Below are 17971 nucleotides of genomic sequence, written 5' to 3'. Positions count from 1 at the left end.
CCTGGTGGCGCAGTGGTTGAGAGTCCGCCTGCCGATGCAGGGGACACGGGTTCGTGCCCCGGTCCGGGAGGATCCCACATGCCGCGGAGCGGCTGGGCCCGTGAGCCATGGTCGCTGAGCCTGCGCGTCCGGAGCCTGTGCTCCGCAACGGGAGAGGCCACAACAGTGAGAGGCCCGCATACCACAAAAAAAAAAAAAAAAAAGCCCCTCCTTACCCCAACCCATCTCAGCACTTCTCCTGCCATTTCTGACATTGCTATGGAAGGGTAGTTTGCACTTAGAGTTGCAAAAACGAATTTTCCAAAATATGTGTGTTCATATGGTAATGCCTGCATTTGCAAGACGCTGTATTCAACTTGGATCAAATGTTAATAATGAGTGTTTTCTTTGCCAGCGTTCAGATACATGCCACGTAATTGCAAAAATAACTAGTTAGACTGTCGGAAGGCAGTATGCTCCTGTGAGAAGAACAAAATGTTCAAGGGAATTAACCCAAAGATGGTAATTAAACCATGGAATCATCAGCTGGAGATGGGGCTGACACCTTGTTCTGACTCTGGAACCTATAAGCACCCACTAGAACCCAAGACCAAAGGATGTTCAAGCAGACGGGGGAGGCTGATCTGTATGAACCCAGGGGAGGTATGAACTGGCTTCTACCCCATGCCCACCCACCACCTCCATCCTTTATCTGATTTTTCCCCTCCTACATCCCCAGGTTAAACACAAATAGCCAATTTGAGAGCAAGCCCAGGGAAGAACCTGCCTTATGGAGGGCTTTGAAGAGTCCACTCTTCCTAACTCTTCATTACTAAAACAACTCCTTTGGGATTACCTAGATATGTGTGCTTTTTCACTAGGATAAGGCCTTGTTCTCTGTGGAGAGGAAGTCGTAAGCCAAACCTGTGGTTATCAAACCGGGTGGAGGAGGGAGATGGGAACAGGGAGTGACGATGCCCCCGGGGGATATTTGCCACTGTTTTCAGGCATTTGGGGTTGTCACAACTGGCGGGTGGTGGTGGTACTACTGGTATCTAATGCGTAGAGGCTAGGGGTGCTGCTAAACATCCTACAGTGCACAGGACAGTCCCTCACAACAAAGAATTACCCAGCCCCAAATGCCAATAGCCCCGAGGCTGAGAAACCCCGAACTGACTCATTTGCAAAGATTCATTTATTAGTCCATAAACAACTCATACACAGAGCAGGTTCTTGCAGAAATGGGAGCTGGGATGGGTGTATTTTGATCATACAGTTGGACAGAAAGGAGAGAGAGTAATCTGATAGCAGTGCCAATGATAGATTGGGGAAAAGACCAGAAGCAGGTGACCTACTGTCACAGTCTGAGAGGGAGGGCCTAGAACCTGACCTGAAGATGAACAGGAAATAGATAACCCCCCTCCCACTGTTCTGTAGAGGTAGAATTGATGAAGCACCACAAGAGAATGGTATAGGGGAATGAGACAAAGATAACCCTTAAGACTCTAGCTTGGGTGACTGAAAGAAGGGTGGTGAGCAGATCTGCAGGTGGAGGGTGGGAATGGAGAAATAATGCGCTGACTGTGTGACGCCATGAAGGCCTCTAGGTGAGGCTGTTTTATTAGCGGCCAGAAATGTGGATCTGGAGCTCAGGAATGTGTCTGAAGCTAGAGGCACCTATTTGGAATTCATCCACGTGGAGGTAGTGAGATGAGACCCCCGGCCTGGCACGTACCAGGAACTCCATAAATTTTAAACAGTAAGGCAGGTAGAGCCAGCAGAGTTTAGTGCTCTTGAAACAGGAGAGGGGAGTTTCAAGAGGGAGGATGTGGCCAACAATGTCTAACGCTGCCCAGCAGTCAAGTCGAATGACGGCTGTGAATAGAGTTGGATTTGGCAGGGAGCAGGTCATCATCCAACTTGAGAGAGCAGGTTCAGTAAAGTGACGGGGGCAGAAATTAGGTTGCAGATGCAGACTGCTGCAAGGTTCTCATCATCCCATCATTAGCGATGATGGTAAAGAAGGAGTTAGAATGATAGCTTATGGAGGTGGCAGGGATTCAGGGGGAGATGGAATCTTTTAGCAGAGTTTTAGCCTGACAGGAAGAAGGCAGCATAGTGAGGATAAACGCACACACTTGAATAGCTAATAGCCATTATGTATCTCCTGAGTATGTCAATTGCATTTTTGAGCTTCTATAAAAGTAAGTGGAGGGCATGTAGAATTGGGATTCGATGTATCATCTGGCATTCAAGAGGCCCAAGAGGTAAACTTAGGTTCGATTTAAGGAAGAGCTCCCTTGTCATCAGAGCTGCCCTGCAAAGGAAGCGCTGCCTTTGAGTAATGAGCTCCCATATCGCTGGAAGTATTCAAAGAGAGGTAATATGACCTCACAGGATGTGGTTCCTGTACTGAATGGGAAATCAGATTAGATCTTTAGTTTCCAAACCTTTGGACTTCTCGGATCAGTAAATGTTTTAAGCAGGGAAAAAAAGTGAGTGAAGCATAGATCAATCTAGAGAGTTAGCAACTTTTAACTTTTGCTATGTTAAGTACCTTAGTTTTCTATCTACTACGGTAACATATTACCACAAATTTAGTGGCTTAAAATAGCACACGTTTATTATCTTCCAGTTCTGTAGGTCAAAAGTCTGGTAGCCATCTCACTGGGCTCAAATCAAAGGTGTTGGCAGGGCTGCACTCCTGTCTGGAGGCTCGCAGGGAGAATTCACTTTCTTGCCTTTCCCAGCGTCTAGAGACCACCTACTTTCCTTAGCTCATAGCCCACTCCACCTTCATTCATAGCAATGGCTGGTCAAGTCTTTCTCATATCACATCACTCTGATACTGACTCTTTTTTTTTAACTTCTGCCTTCCACATTTAAGGACCCTTGTGATTACATTGGACCACCCAAATAATCCAGGATAATCTCACTATTTTTATATATTTATTTATTTATTTATGGCTGTGTTGGGTCTTTGTTACTGCACGTGGGCTTTCTCTAGTTGCAGAGAGCAGGGGCTGCTCTTTCTTGCAGTGCGTGGGCTTCTCATTGCGGTGGCTTCTCTTGTGGAGCACAGGCTCTAGGCGCACGGGCTTCAGTAGTTGTGGCATGCAGGCTCAGTAGTTGTGCCGCACGGGCTTAGTTTCTCCGCGGCATGTGGGATCTTCCCAGACCAGGGCTCGAACTCATGTCCCTTGCATTGGCAGGTGGATTCTTAACCACTGCGCCACCAGGGAAGTCCAAATCTCACTATTTTATTTATTTATTTATTTATTTATTTATTTATTTATTTATTTATTTATTTTCCGTATGCGGGCCTCTCACTGTTGTGGCCTCTCCCGTTGCGGAGCACAGGCTCCGGACGCGCAGGCTCAGCGGCCATGGCTCACGGGCCCAGCCACTCCGCGGCATGTGGGATCCTCCTGGACCGGGGCACGAACCCGTGTCCCCTGCATCGGCAGGCGGACTCTCAACCACTGCGCCACCAGGGAAGCCCAACTCTCACTATTTTAAAGTCAACTGACTAGCAACCTTAACTCTACCTGCGATCTTAATTCCCCTTTACCATGTAACCTAATTCACAGATTTGGGAGATTAAGACATGGACATCTTTTGGGAGGCCATTATTTGGCCTACCACAAAGGGGGCATATATAAATATTATATATATATATATATATAAAATATATATATGTATATATAATATATATATGTGAAGTCATATATATATATGAGTGGTATCATCAACATCATCATCATTTCAGAAGAGAAAGGACTCTACAGACAACACCCAGACAATAGAAATGATACAGAGAAAAGGACTGTTTTTCCTAAAAATGAACAGTTGTCAACCTTACCCTAACACACACACACACACACACACACACACACACACGGATATTTCACCAAACTGGAAACTTCACCTTGGGCCAACATCACAGCTTTAGAAAACATTGGACTGCATGATCTTCCATCTCTAAGCTTCCCTGAACCCCTGGAATTCACTGTACTATGGTATTACCTGGAGAACCTTCCTGTGATATATCTCTATTGGTTCCTCCATAGCTATGTTTTTCTCCTTCCTTCTTGTTTCAAGTGTGATCATTATGTCAGCAAGAGACTTCAGTTTCCTTTTTTCCCCCAATTCAAAAGGCTATGAAAAGTGTTCTGTAAATGATATGGATATCCTGGGTCTTTAGGGTAATCAAGGGTAACCATATTCTGATCTCTAGGGTAATCAAGTTGTGTGACATTTTTGTAATGATGCCTTTTGGAATGTGGGTGATATAATTAGCTGCCACACTGTACATTAACAATACCTGTCCTGACCCTACAGACTTGGGGACTATAAATATAAGTGTGACAGCTGGCTCCAGGCTTGCTTGTCACTCACCACTGAAGGCAACATAGCCGGGGAGCTACACCAGAATCCCCAGGAATCCAGAATGTGGTCAGAAATGACATCTTCAACTAGAAGAATTTGGTGTTTTGCTAGTAAGAAGAGATGGAGACAGGCACTCTTAGGAAGCAGACAACCGTGATATTTCATGCTGGGAAGGCACAGAGGCCCCGAGTGGAGACAGCATTTTACCAGCACAAAGGCATTATATAGGGAGGGGTAGAGTCAGAGGACAAAGTCAAATTAGCAGGGGTTCTTTCTTAACCCATTGCTACCCAGAAGTGACCCAGGAGTGAGAATAAGAAAGAGCACTGAAGAAATGTCTAGGGAAGGTGAAAGAGAAGAAAAGCTGTGCTACCTGGGTACTCAGTGTGAAGTCAAGGGCAATGGTTGCCATGGGGAGGGTGAACTGATGGGGTCAACAGAGAGCAAAGTAAAAAGAGTTGGCAAGAGGAAAGAAACAGAGAAAGAACTATTTAGTTGCCAAGTTATATGTTAGGCACCATGTATTTTGTATGTACCGTTTCATTTACTCCTCACTCCATGACAATAACCAAAAGCCACATTTATAACTAAGACATACTTTACATTTTACTTATCTCATTTATTATTGTCTTTTCCCCTCACTAGTACATAGGTTCCCAGAAGACAGGGTCCTTTTTCTCTCCTGTTTCTCCCACTACCTGTAACAGTGTCAGCACATGGTAGATGCTCAGTACCTATCTGTTGCATGAATAAACAGCTAGCATAAAGTGCCAGGCACTGTTATAGACAGATGCTTCCCATGAATGAACTCATTTTAACTTTCATGACCAATGCTGAGACAGGCACTATTATCCCAATTTTACAGATGAAGAAACTGAGTCAGAGACACAGAGATATTAAGTCACTTGCCTAATAAGTGATGGATTCAGGATTTCAACCTACACCGTCTAACTCTAGAAGCTGCCTTCATAATCTCTATTTTATACTGAGGCTCAGAGAGGTTAAGTTGGGCAGCTTAAGACTGGCAGAGCCATGACTAGAAGCGAAGTCCGCCTGCCCCTTCCTTTACACTTCACGGCTTAATAGGATTGCCAAGACAACTATTTCTTCCATCATCATTTTACCAGAGGCTAGTCTCCTGAGATAAAGAAATGGGTGTGGTTCATTAAGGATTCAGATAAAGATAACACACATCGCCCCAAAGAATCACGAGTCCCAAAAGATCACCCAACAGTCTGCCACCTGTTCTCATTGATATATATTTTTTGCTTTTGAATTTTATTTATTTTTTATACAGCAGGTTCTTATTAGTTATCCATTTTATACATATGAGTGTATATATGTCCATCCCAGTCTCCCGATTTGAGGCTGGAGGGAACTGAGAGCAGCAGCTAGTGGATGAGTCATGGGAACCCCCTGGTGGATCCGTCTATGCTGAGAGCTAGGCGTTGAGGTTAAGTCACTTTCAGGCCAGGCAAATCCCGACCCATGCTGCCCTACGTAGCTCTGGAGTAGGGATGGTGTAGAGATGCTGCTAAAGCATTTCTGGGAGACTGGTTCATAATTCATTGTATGACCTTGTGTCAGACGCTTCCTCTCCTTGTGTCAGTTTCTTTAGGTTAGGGAGGTGTCAGTGGAACTTTGTGTTGAATCATAAGAGCTCCACTTTCTCTCTTATATATTGGACTTTTCCACATAAAATTTCATTGGGAGAAAGGATTCTACACTAAAAACTATGCTTGAAAAATCCACTGAATGAAATAGTATTTAAATTCCTTCTAGCTCAAACATTCTAAGAACTTAAAAACATAGACACTGTCCTTTGGGTCAGGTCAGTGTTCCATTCAGCCCTACTTTCTGCAGCCAGGAAGAGGCCCAGGGATCTGCTGTGAGAGGCCATTCACAGGTCCCTTTTGCCCCAGCCTCCCGCAGACGCTATTACCCCTGTCTTCACGTGGCAGTTGTCTTCCCCATTGGGCCTTCTACTTATGTTACTTGCCTATGTTGAGACGGAGAAAGTGTAACTATGCACAACAGTACTTGCAGGACAGCCGCACCTCTGTTTTATTCGTAAGGAATAGAACACTTACTGATTTTCTCCTAACACTCTTTTTGTCGACATCCACCGCTGTGTGTCTGCCTGCTAGATCACAGTAGCCGAGGGTTCCTTGAGGGGTGCTGCTGATCTATAATCCTCCTAAGTCCCCTACCTGAGCTGTGACCGAAGCTGTAAGCTTAGTTTGGAATTTTTTAATTTTCATTGGGCTCCCTCACACCTGCTCACTCATGCATTTTTATAAGTTCTTCCTTAGTCTCATTCTGTTTGTCATCATACATAGGCTTAAAGATTTCACTGGGTGCTCCTGCCTGGAGTTTGGGTTTCACATATACAAAATGACTCCCTCCTTATAACGTTTTTTTTTGTTTGTTTTTTTGTTTTTTGTGGTACGCGGGCCTCTCACTGTTGTGGCCTCTCCCGCTGTGGAGCACAGGCTCCGGACGCGCAGGCTCAGCGGCCATGGCTCACGGGCCTAGCCGCTCCGTGGCACGTGGGATTTTCCCGGACCGGGGCACGAACCCGTGTCCCCCTGCATCGGCAGGCGGACTCTCAACCCCTGCGCCACCAGGGAAGCCCCTTATAACGTTTTAAAACAAGGAAAAATAGCATTAAGTTGTTTAGGTGTGTGTGTTTGTATATTTTTTTAAAAAAACAAGGTAATGATAAATAAAAATTTCAGGATAGTAGTTACCTCAGAGGGAGAGAGAGATCAAAACAAGGAGACAGAACAGAGGAAGAAGACATAAATCAGGTGACCATATAAGTGTGAATTTCTTGCTGGATTGTTTATTGTATTCTATTTGTCTGTCTGTCTATCCTTGCACTAATACCACATGCCTTTTCATATCAACTTTAGAGTCACTTATCCGTTTTTCTTATGGTTAATAATTTTTGTATCCTGTTTAAGAATAACCCGAGATCATGAAGATATCCTCCTGTATTTTCTTCTAAAGCCTGCTTGATTTTGATTGGAATTGCATTGAATCTAAAAATAAATTTGGGGAGAATATTTAAAAAAAAAGAAGACATAAGTCAAACTAAATTATTAGGAATGTTATAGTTCTTGGGTTGGGTGATGGTTCTGTGAGTGTTCACTGTATTTTAAATAAATAAATAAATAAGAAATGTCCATATATAAACTAGTAATGATGAATTCTGCACCCCTGAAGTTCAAAAACAATGATTACAAGAGCAATGCGAGGTTTTTTTTTTTTTTAAAGTTAACCAGAATCTATGATATACTTTAATTTTCTGTTTCTTTCCAATACATCAAGGGCTTTTTGAAACTCTAAGGGGATCATAGCTATAGGTTTGCCTCTCTCCGAGTTTACTTCTCCCTCAATTATTGTCCATAATTTAGTCAGGTTGGAATTTCCTTGTTGAAAAATATGTTGCATTTCCCCACAGGCTATTTTTATATAGGATTCGTTGATCCTCATCTTTATCTTGGGCCTTGCATGCTAGTTTGTATAGATCTAAGAATTACTGGCTACGTCCTGAATCATTTTGGGCGAAAGGCCACGATTGCTTGTTCCAGTCTTCCAACCCCATGACCATTAATAAGATTGGGTTCTGTCTAGGGTTGCCAGATAAAATTCAGGATCTTCAGTTAAATTTTAATTTCAAATAAACAACAAATAATTTTTTAGTATATGTATGAATTTGAGGCATACTTATACTAAATAATAATTTTTATTTATCTGAAATTCAAATTTAATTGAACATTCTATTTATATATTTTCTATTTATGTAACTATATATTCAATATATTTTTATTTGCCAAATCTGGAAACCCTATCTCATTCGAGCCAATAAGTACTCTCCAATGTCACTGTTGGTTTTGGGTCCCAGGGAGTGTGAGTTTGGGAATTGGACAGACAGCCAGGTTCAAATCCTGGCTCCTCCACTCAAGAGACAGAACGTTTTTTTTGGCCTCAGAATTCTTATCTATTAAATAGAAATGATAGCACTACCTCATGAGGTTGCTGGGAATATTAAAAGAGATGATATTTGCATAGTACTTAGTACAGGGTCTGGTACCTACTAAGCACTCAATAGCTGTTATCATTATTATTGTCAATTTTATACAGAACATTATGTGCACTGGCCAAGATTTAACCTAGTACTGTAAAATTCTACATTTACAGGATTAATTTGGGAATGGGACTCAGTGTCTCCTTTGGTGATGACCAATGCAAAGTGGCATCTAGCCCCTTCCTTTTTGTTTTTGAATACTTCTTTTGGCCCCATGTCATGAAATGCCCCAGACTCATTCTCTAATTGCTTTTTCCTTTTAATATAAAGGCTTTTTTGTGCATGTGTTTGGAGGTCACTTAGAATTCCTCAAGTTGGAAGCCACTGTCTTCCCCTAAGGAGGTGCTTGAGTGATTGAGAATCGCCTTTGAAATGCCACCTCAAGCCAATGAGTAATGAGTTTGGCTGATAAAAGGGAGCAGACCCTTTACATTCTCTTCTCTGACCCACCCATTCCCATCAAAACTGACCCACCCACTTTCCCATCTGTCCTGGCATCTAATCAGACATGCTAATGGCTAAAAAAGATTCTATTTAATCCCCCTCCCAAGATAGGCTTTTTTTCAAAACCCTAAACCTGAAAAAGTAAGCCTAACACTGGCTTCCTAGCAGATAAGGGTGACCATGTGGGACCCCTTAAATCACACCCAATTATCAGCGGCTTGTTCTGCCTGCTTTGCATGAATGGAAGGGAGCAGTAGCGCAAATAATCTAAAGATCATTTCCACTTGGTTTGGGAATGCACCGCATGGTGTTGTTGTAGCTGATTTGCTTTGCTAATTTTGTTCTACTTAAGCTAATATTGAGATTGGTTCACATTTGTGTGTGTGTGTGTGTGTGTGTGTGTGTGGTACGCGGGCCTCTCACTGTTGTGGCCTCTCCCGTTGCGGAGCACAGGCTCCGGACGCGCAGGCTCAGCGGCCATGGCTCACGGGCCCAGCCGCTCCGTGGCACGTGGGATCCTCCCGGACCGGGGCACGAACCCGCGTCCCCTGCATCGGCAGGCGGACTCCCAACCACTGCGCCACCAGGGAAGGCCCTGGTTCACATTTTTTAAGCTCATCTGGGCCAGAAGAGGGAAGAGATAGTGGTGCGGCCCACTCTGAGATGAAGGAAAACTGACCACGATCATGAAGGGGACATGAACATTCTATGTGAGGGCTAACAGATCAAGAAGATCAGTGCAAAAGGATCAAGATAGAACTTTGCGAATTACACATGGGCAGAATAGGCCCACCTACCCCGTGGGCACTGAAAAGCTAGTCTTCCCAATGGCCTTCCCAGAATCTGAAATTCTCTTCATTAATAGCCTACATAAAGGGTGGTAATCATGCAATAACTATAGTTAAAGCGTTATGTAACCTAAGAGGAGTACCATTTCCTAGAAGACACATTAGCAGTTCATCTGACTAAATCATCAGTCGCTATTGTCACCTCGTAGAAAAAGCACTGAAGGGGTGAGACACAAGACAGTTCTACCTTGATGGGGCCTGGGTATACTAAGAAGCCCCTGGGCAGCTATGGTGGAAGGACAGGAGCACTTGGGTGATTTGGGGGGTGGGCTGGAAGGGTTGCTGAAGGAGAGTTAGACAACTTTCACCTCTTTCCTTCCCACGTTTTTCTTAGTTTCCTGCTCATGATAGACACAGAGAATATGCAGATGTCTCAAATAAATGCTTCCCTTTCTTATTCTCTTCCTTCTGGGCAACTGGACTTTCAAGGGCTTCTAGAGATTTCAGAGATCATTGGTTTTCTTTTTGTCCTTTAGAGCCTAACTATACATTGCACTTCCAACCCTACAAGCTGCAGCAAGGGACCATGGGGCTATTGAAATTTCTTTCTCTTTTTCTCATTGCAGTCTGCTCCCAGTTCTCGAGAGGGGTGTATGCCATCTTTGGATTCTATGACCAGATGTCAATGAACACTCTGACCTCCTTCTGTGGAGCTCTGCACACATCCTTTGTCACACCCAGCTTCCCCACTGATGCAGATGTGCAGTTTGTCATCCAGATGCGCCCAGCCTTGAAGGGCGCTATTCTGAGTCTTTTGGGTCACTACAAGTGGGAGAAGTTTGTGTACCTTTACGACACAGAAAGAGGTAAGAAGAGGCATGTGCTCTCCTCTTTGAATATTCATGTAACAGTGGTGTTCAACCTTCCTCAACTCATGCTTGTCCCCTTCTCTTCCAATAAATCTCATATTCTTTTAAAATTGTAATTAATATTCAAAATGAATTTAAGAGTGAGGCCAAAAAAGAATCAAAACAATAGCCACTTTAGAATCTAGTTTTTCAAATTGTACATGTCCTCCCACCCCCAGCTTTGAAAAGGGGTTTCGGATTATCCTCCTGGTTGAACCACTGTTGTTGAAAAAGAACCCTTCCCCCTCCCCCAAATAATTTATGTGGTTTACGTACACAAATTAAAAGCAGCTTAGTCTAAAATAGAGAGAGGCCTAAGCTGGAAAGGTTTTGGAGAATTAATCCTGTCAGAGACTATAATTATCCTCATCTCATAGATGAGAAAACTGAAGCCCAAAGAGGAAAAGTGCTTTTTCACACAGTAGTTTAACCACAGAGCTGGGACTGGTGGCAATGTCTCTGGCTTCCAGATCACATTAGGTGTCCAGATTATGGGGCTTCAACAATTATCTGATGGAAATAATGAATGGAGACTGGCTAACCCGGGTTTTGGGGGTGGATAGTTTTTCTAATAGTAAGACATATTATATTGAATCTATTGAGGACAATTATATTGAAACAGTCTCAAAAATTAGGGGTCTGATCTTAAATAGTATAGAGTTAGGTATACACATCATAATGCAGCTAAACAGACTCCTCTAAAACCCAGTTATCTTTGAGGGCTTCCTCAGTAGAACCAAGGGATCCTATCACCGTGAGATTCCAAAAGATGACGTTACTTTATCACTTGTTTGCGTGTAATCCAGGTTATACACAGGGAATGGCTCTCTCTGACTCAGGACTTCCTGACTCAGAGAAAGAAGGAGCAAATGGAAGTCCTATCTGCCTGAGGGGTCCCTGGAAATGACATGCTTATAGGTAACTTAACTTGAAGGGCCATTTTGTTTTTAGGAATCCAGAGAACTCTTCACTTCGCTCTCATTTTGATTCATCATCAAACCCTGTCAGGAAACACTAAGGCCTGTATTTGCTTATGGTACCTACCTCCAGAATATTATCAAATTTCATGAACCTGCAGCAGGAGAGCAGAGTTCTAGTCCATGCTCTGCCACTAACTAGCTCTCTGACCTTGACCAACTCATTCAATCTCTCTTGGCCTTGATCTCCTCACCAAAGCTATGTCCCTTCTTAATGTAATATCTATGATTTTTTTAACATTATACTAGACATAGGACACTTTGTATCTTATTACTAATCCTAACTTACATCTTATCAGTTAATTAGTCAACCAATCTACAAGCTGTTATCAATCCTCAATGGTTTATTCAAATCTCGTGATACATGCTTATATAATACTGTTCCAGTAGGGGTAGACAGAAAAGGACATTCATGAAACAATTCATGAACAACTTTTAGAGCAAAGTATCAAACTCAGTACCAAATTGAGTGCTACACTACAGATTCTGATTGCTATGAGAATTGTGAAAAGGTAGCACTAGAGTTTTTGAAGGCTGGCTAGAGGAGCCAGGCCTTAAAGGATGTATAAGCTGTGGATTGGAAGAGAAGAAGGAAATGGACTTTGGGGAAGAGGAAAGGAACATGAACAAAGGGCAGGATCGGGAAGGAGTGCTGTGTGTTCCCACAGATCTTTGCCTGACTAGAGTACCAAAATAGTTTGAATGTTCTAATTCACAGTTTGCTAAATTTTAATGCATTTCATTTCTTTCAAACACTGAGGATGAATTAGCCTATTTCCATGTACTATATACAGTGTAGTCTGGTGCATAAAAATCTAATTTTCAGAACTGAAGTTTGTAAATTAGACAGCTTCTCTCCTGTAACTTTTTAAAACTAAATATCAGTTCTGCTAATGCTATAGCCTCTCATTTATTGAAAAGCAGGAGACACAAGTTAATGTATTCTCTTCTCATCTCCCATGACCCTCCTTTGCCCATTAGCTCTCTATTAGAGGAAAGGAAGCAAAAGTCCATCTCTGTCTGTTTCTTAATCTGCATTTTTTTTCTCAAATCATCTCACTAAATAGTTTGTTCAATGCTATGGTCTTAGAGCCAAAAGAAACCTTTCTGACTTGTGTGTGTTCATATTTTTTCCTCTATAGCCATTTAGCTGGTGGGATTAATCTGCTCTGCTTAAGAAGTACTTTCCATAAAGTTTTATACTAATTTCCTCCTTGGAAAGCCTTCTTAAAACACTGCATATTATGACCCTCTTCCAAAAGTTTCAGTGGTTTCTACTGCCCACATTGAAAAGTAAAAGTAGTCTATTTCTTAAGACTCGACATAATTATCCATCAACCAACCAACGAACCTGTTGTCTTAACATTATGTTACTAATGAGAACTTTCCACTGCAGGCAGCTCCCATTTTCCACTGTTGCCCAAATGTGCCAGAACCATACTTGCCTCAGCAACTGCACTTCTACTACCTGGAATTCTTTCCATCTTGATTATGAAAATCCTTCCTGCCTATCCTTCCATTTTTCAAAACCCACTTCAACCTCTACCTCTCCAAGGTAGCTTTCCCTGACCACTCCAGTGCACAATGATTCATTCATTCATTCAATCCATGGCAGGGTTAAAATGAGGAACAAGATAGACATGTCTCCTGCAGTTATAAAGCTTACATTCTAATAAGGGAGATAGAAAAAAAATAAGTAAGCCAACAAATAAAATAATTATATATTTAGGTAAGGTGCTATGAAAGAAACGAAGAGACAGATACTAATGGATAGGACCTAATTTTAAAAGGATTCTCAGTGACAACCTCATTGAGAAGGGGCATTTAAGCTGAGAACTAAAGAAGTAGAAGGAGACAGCCATTTGAAGAATATAGAGAAAGAGTTTTCAAGCAGTGGAAATAGCAAGTGCAAAGGCCCTGTGGCAGGGAAGAGCTTGGTATGTTTGAGGAACTGAAAGAAGACAAGTGTGGCTAAAGGGTAGTGAGGAGGTTGAGAGTGGCCTAAGATGAGACTATAACGGTAAACAGAAGCCAGATCATAGCCATGGAGTACAGACAGGAGCCAACATAAGGAATATGAATTTTATTCTAACTGCAATGTGAAGTCATGGGAGGATTCTGAGCAGGGGAGTCACATGATCTCATTTAAGTTTCCGTAGAGAATGGAGTGTGGTGCAAGAGTGAAGGAAAGGAAATGAATTAAAAGGCCATTGTGGTCATCCAGGCGAGAAATGATGGCAGCTTAGACTAGACTGAAGATGGAGAAAAGTAGACAGAGTTGAAGTGTATTTTGGACACAGAATCAACAGAACTTGGTGACAGATTGACTGTGGCACGTGAGGGAAAGAAAGGATTCGTGGGTGACTACTAAGCTTTTGGCTTGAGAGACTGGGTAAGGTGGCGACGCTATTTACTGCGGTGACTGAGGGCAGGAGGTGAAGCAGTCTTAAGGAGCAGAGACCTTGCCCACCTCTGAATGCCCACAGAACACTTTTGTCCATATCATTCACTTGGCACTTACCTGCTTTCTGTTGTTATCTCACTGGGTCTGCTATCTACCTTCCCAGGAGCTTCTCTCCATCATGATAGTCAACAACTGCTTAGCCCCTAGGTTTAGACTTTGTGCCTCCTCTGGTTTCTAGCACAGGCCTGAGTCCATACTTAGTGTTTTCCCAATTCCATTAGTGACTCATCCAGAATAAGCCCACGTCTTTCTTTTTAAATGTTGGACTGAAAGAAAGAGACAGAAAAACCAAGAAGGGAGGGAGGGAGGATTAGATGGAAGGAAGGAAGGAGGGAGGGAGGGAGGGAGGGAGGGAAGGAAGGAAGGAGGGAGGGAGGGAGGGAGGGAAGGAAGAAGGAAAGAAGAAAGAAAGAAAGAAAGAAAAGAAAGAAAGAAAGAGAGAGGGAGGGAGGGAGGGAGGAAAGAAGGAAAGAGAAAACCCAATTTATAACTCAAACTATGTGGTATGGTTCTTTAAAATATTCAATAATGTATCTATTCTGCATTTTCTCTTTTTCTACAATGATCATCTCTTGCTTCAGTAATAAACATTATGGAGAGAAATTACAACTGCAAAGTGTAATTTTAGAAGTTTTTAGATTACATAAGAGAGAAATGAAAGACAGAGACAGAAGGGAGCACCTATAATTACATTCAAATAAGCTAAATATACAAATGATGTGACTCCACCGCATAAGGGCAGGGATGAGTGAGGAGCTGAGAAATGGGTTAAACGCTTGAGGTCATTTAAAAGATTTACAGCACAATCAGGGTAATTTTATCTCTGAAATTATGAAACACTGAGTGGATTTCAAGGCTTTGTTAGTTACGCTTTGATTTCTGTCTGCTGAGCAAGGTCTGATTCTGTGTTTGCAGGTCATCACTTTGCTTAGTTACTAAAATCACCACCCTGGTTTGTTAATACAAAGCTGAAATTTATGCTCTTGGTGCTATATACATCAAAAGTGAGCTCTTGGGAAAGTCATGAGGTTTACTAAGTGTGATATCTGCCCCCTTTGTACCCTCTTCTCTTTATCGACCCCCTTTTTTTACTTGTCTATGCCTGCCCTCCCTGGCTTGACATCTCTGTCCTAACCTGCCTCTACACCTCCATAAAAACTCTTCCACTTTGCTATTAGACCTATCTTTTGGGTGCAAGTGACCTAGCTCTCTGTGGTGCTAACATTTCCCCCAGAGCAGCAGCTTGCTTGAGAACTGCAGCCAGACTCTCTCGTGCACCTGACAACTCTCCTCGGCTTCAATGGGCACAGCCCACAGAGATGAAAGAATCCGGCCCAGCCTGTGGCTCTCAGCTTAGATAATGAGATAATAGCTCTAAGTGCCCTTTGAGGCAACTAGTCCCTACCTTCTTGTCAGTGTTCAATAAACTCCTGCTGTTTCCTATTCTCAACCTGAAACTCCCTACTCAGTTCCCAGGTAACTCTCAGGAAGTCACCTGCCTTCTAACAGACCTTTCTGTTTGCTCTAGAAGGGTGTGTCAGGAACGTGGGCAGTGACAACAAGTAGTCGGTCAGTCAACAAGCAATTATTGGGCGTTTCCTAGGGCTGGCTTGTGCTAGGCCACTGGCAGTGTTCAAACAGAATTTGGGTCCTGCCTTTGAGGAGCTGACAATCCTGTTGCTGAAGCAGTGATTTATCTCAGGGGCCTGGAAAAATTAATTTTTAACGCAACTGTTGCCCCATCCACCAACGAAACTTGCATTCATTAGAGCAGGCACCTCGTGAAATGATTAAAGTGTTGCCAGAGAGCCGGGAAGACGGGAAAATGTTAAAATATCCTGAAGGTCTTAAGAGGTAAAGAAATTCTCCAAGACAAGGAGAAAGGGCCTTTCCTCAGAGGACCGGGAATGTTTTCAGATTGGCTGGATTTAAACTCTACTGAGAGGCAAGCAGGGCTTCAGTCCCTCGCACCTTCCTGCATGCTGTCGTTTACCACCTACTTACATAACCTGGCTTCATCCCTTCCATCCAGTTCTACTTTCCCAAATAAGGCACAGATTCGCTCTCTGCATCTCTCTCTCTCTCTCTGCCTGTCTCTCTCCCTTCCTCCATGCTTCACCCTCTCTCTCCCTTTCTACACACGCACAGACACAGGCACGCATGCGCACATGCATGGACAGGCACACATCCCAGTACCAATCGGTGGTACAAACCAACAAACCCCTATTATTGTCATTTTATTATCTTAGTTTGATAAGAGCAGCTGCATTTTTAAAGCATTTATTATGTACTAGACCCTGAGTTTATGAATTACCACATTTAATCCTCACGGCATCCCCGTATCTTTACAACAGAAGGAAACCAAGGCACAAAAAGATTCAATGATGGCTCCTAGGGACCACAGAGCTTAGTGTGCCAAAGCAATGAAAGCCAGGAGTTCAACCAAGGCCTGCCACACTCCGCAGTCTGTGTGTGCTGTTCACTGGGCTGCCATATTGCCTCCCACACTTTTAACATTGAAACTGCGATTAGCTCTTCCCTTCAGCCATTCTTCAAAGGACCTGTTACCTAGACCCTGCCTGTCCTAGTTACCTTCCTGTGGATGCACTCCAGTTGTCCATTTCTTTCTGAAAGCCTGGTGTCCACAAAAGAACACAAGAGCCTTTGGTCCCAGAGTCCCAGGGATCCAGATAGGCAGCAGGTAAAAAAAAAATCGAGGTTAAGGGGTAGATGGGGAGCAAAAGGAGTAAATGCAGCCAGACAGGTGGGTTTGCCCATAGTGCGCACTCGTGGAATGCTGTGCTGTGGACCTGACTCTAAGGTGAATCTGAACTCGTAGATTCCTCTCTGGGGCAAAGCCACTTCCAGAGCCCAGAAAAATCTAAACCTGCAGGTCGTCATCACTACGGGACTGTTTTTGGTTGGAGAAGAAGAAAGCAAGGAGAGACTGATGATAGGTTCTACCATAGCTACTTGGCAGGAAGTTTAAAGAAAGTAGCAGGTAATGGTTAAAAAAAAAAAAAAAAGACGGATTATCACGGATTTTTTTTTCTCCTCCACTTTAAGAACTGATTAAAGGATTGAGAAGGTAACAGATGGCTACTATTCTAGTCATGTCCAGTTGCCTTTTGGGAAAAACGAAGCCAAAAGAATTTTTATTGAAATTCAAGCTACTTTTTACATCTGAATGAATTAGGAAGACCCAGAGAGTACATTCTCTGGTGAGAGACAGATACTAAATTCCCCTGTTTGAGCAGCAATAATCAGGGTTGACAGTACCTGAGACATCTGGTAGTTTCTGCGGCCTGTCTAATCTACTGATGATGCTTCAACTATGAGAGCATCTCGAGAGCCTGCACAATAATAATAATGAATGACTGTTTGGACCGCATTATGCATAAAAGACTGTACATCTGTCTGTAATGAGAATTTCATTGAAAATGAAAATACTAAATCTGTCATATTTTTTAATATTTCGATTTGCACATCCTTGACTGTTTTGGGGCATAACAAGAGAAACTGCCGAGAAACTTGTTGTCAGCTCTTGAAATAAATGATCATTTAAACACTTCCTCTCCACAAAGGTTATTAGCTTAGTAGCTTGTTCCTGGGGTTGGACCATCAGTTGGGGAAAAAAATCACTAGACATTAAACTACCCTTTCAAAAGCTGAATATTAGTTACTGTGGAAATTGTTCTCTCAACTTAACATATTCCATTGTATCTCCCCAATGCTGCAGATTAGACTGAAGCGACTATTAATAAATACTGTTATATTTTACAGCTGTCATGCAAAGCTGAAAAAAGGCTTTGCTGTGATTAGATCCTGTTTACTGTAATATTTCTAGCTCAGACTCGGAAAGGCAGCTGTCCTATAAAGGTATTTTCCATAAGTAGAATATTTCTCCATCAAATGACATGACTAATTTT

At 42.7% G+C, this 17971-nt stretch overlaps 1 protein-coding gene across 8 annotated transcripts in view; it reads left to right on the top strand.

Annotated features, from left to right (window-relative positions):
- The window catches only part of GRIA3 (glutamate ionotropic receptor AMPA type subunit 3), a 291809-nt gene that overhangs the window by 65599 nt on the left and 208239 nt on the right, over nucleotides 1–17971 (top strand). For all 8 annotated transcript variants that reach the window (XR_010940002.1, XM_067723332.1, XM_067723331.1 and 5 more), the window contains one exon: nucleotides 10320–10559. Coding sequence is in view for 7 of the 8 variants with exons in the window: in XM_067723332.1 (XP_067579433.1) it covers nucleotides 10320–10559 (240 nt within the window). In the remaining variant the exon portion in view is untranslated. The remainder of the gene's footprint in view (nucleotides 1–10319; nucleotides 10560–17971) is intronic.

The sequence above is a fragment of the Pseudorca crassidens genome, chromosome X (genome assembly GCF_039906515.1).
Source record: "Pseudorca crassidens isolate mPseCra1 chromosome X, mPseCra1.hap1, whole genome shotgun sequence".
In the NCBI taxonomy this organism is placed as follows: domain Eukaryota; kingdom Metazoa; phylum Chordata; class Mammalia; order Artiodactyla; family Delphinidae; genus Pseudorca; species Pseudorca crassidens.
This window is presented reverse-complemented; position numbering and strand designations above follow the sequence as displayed.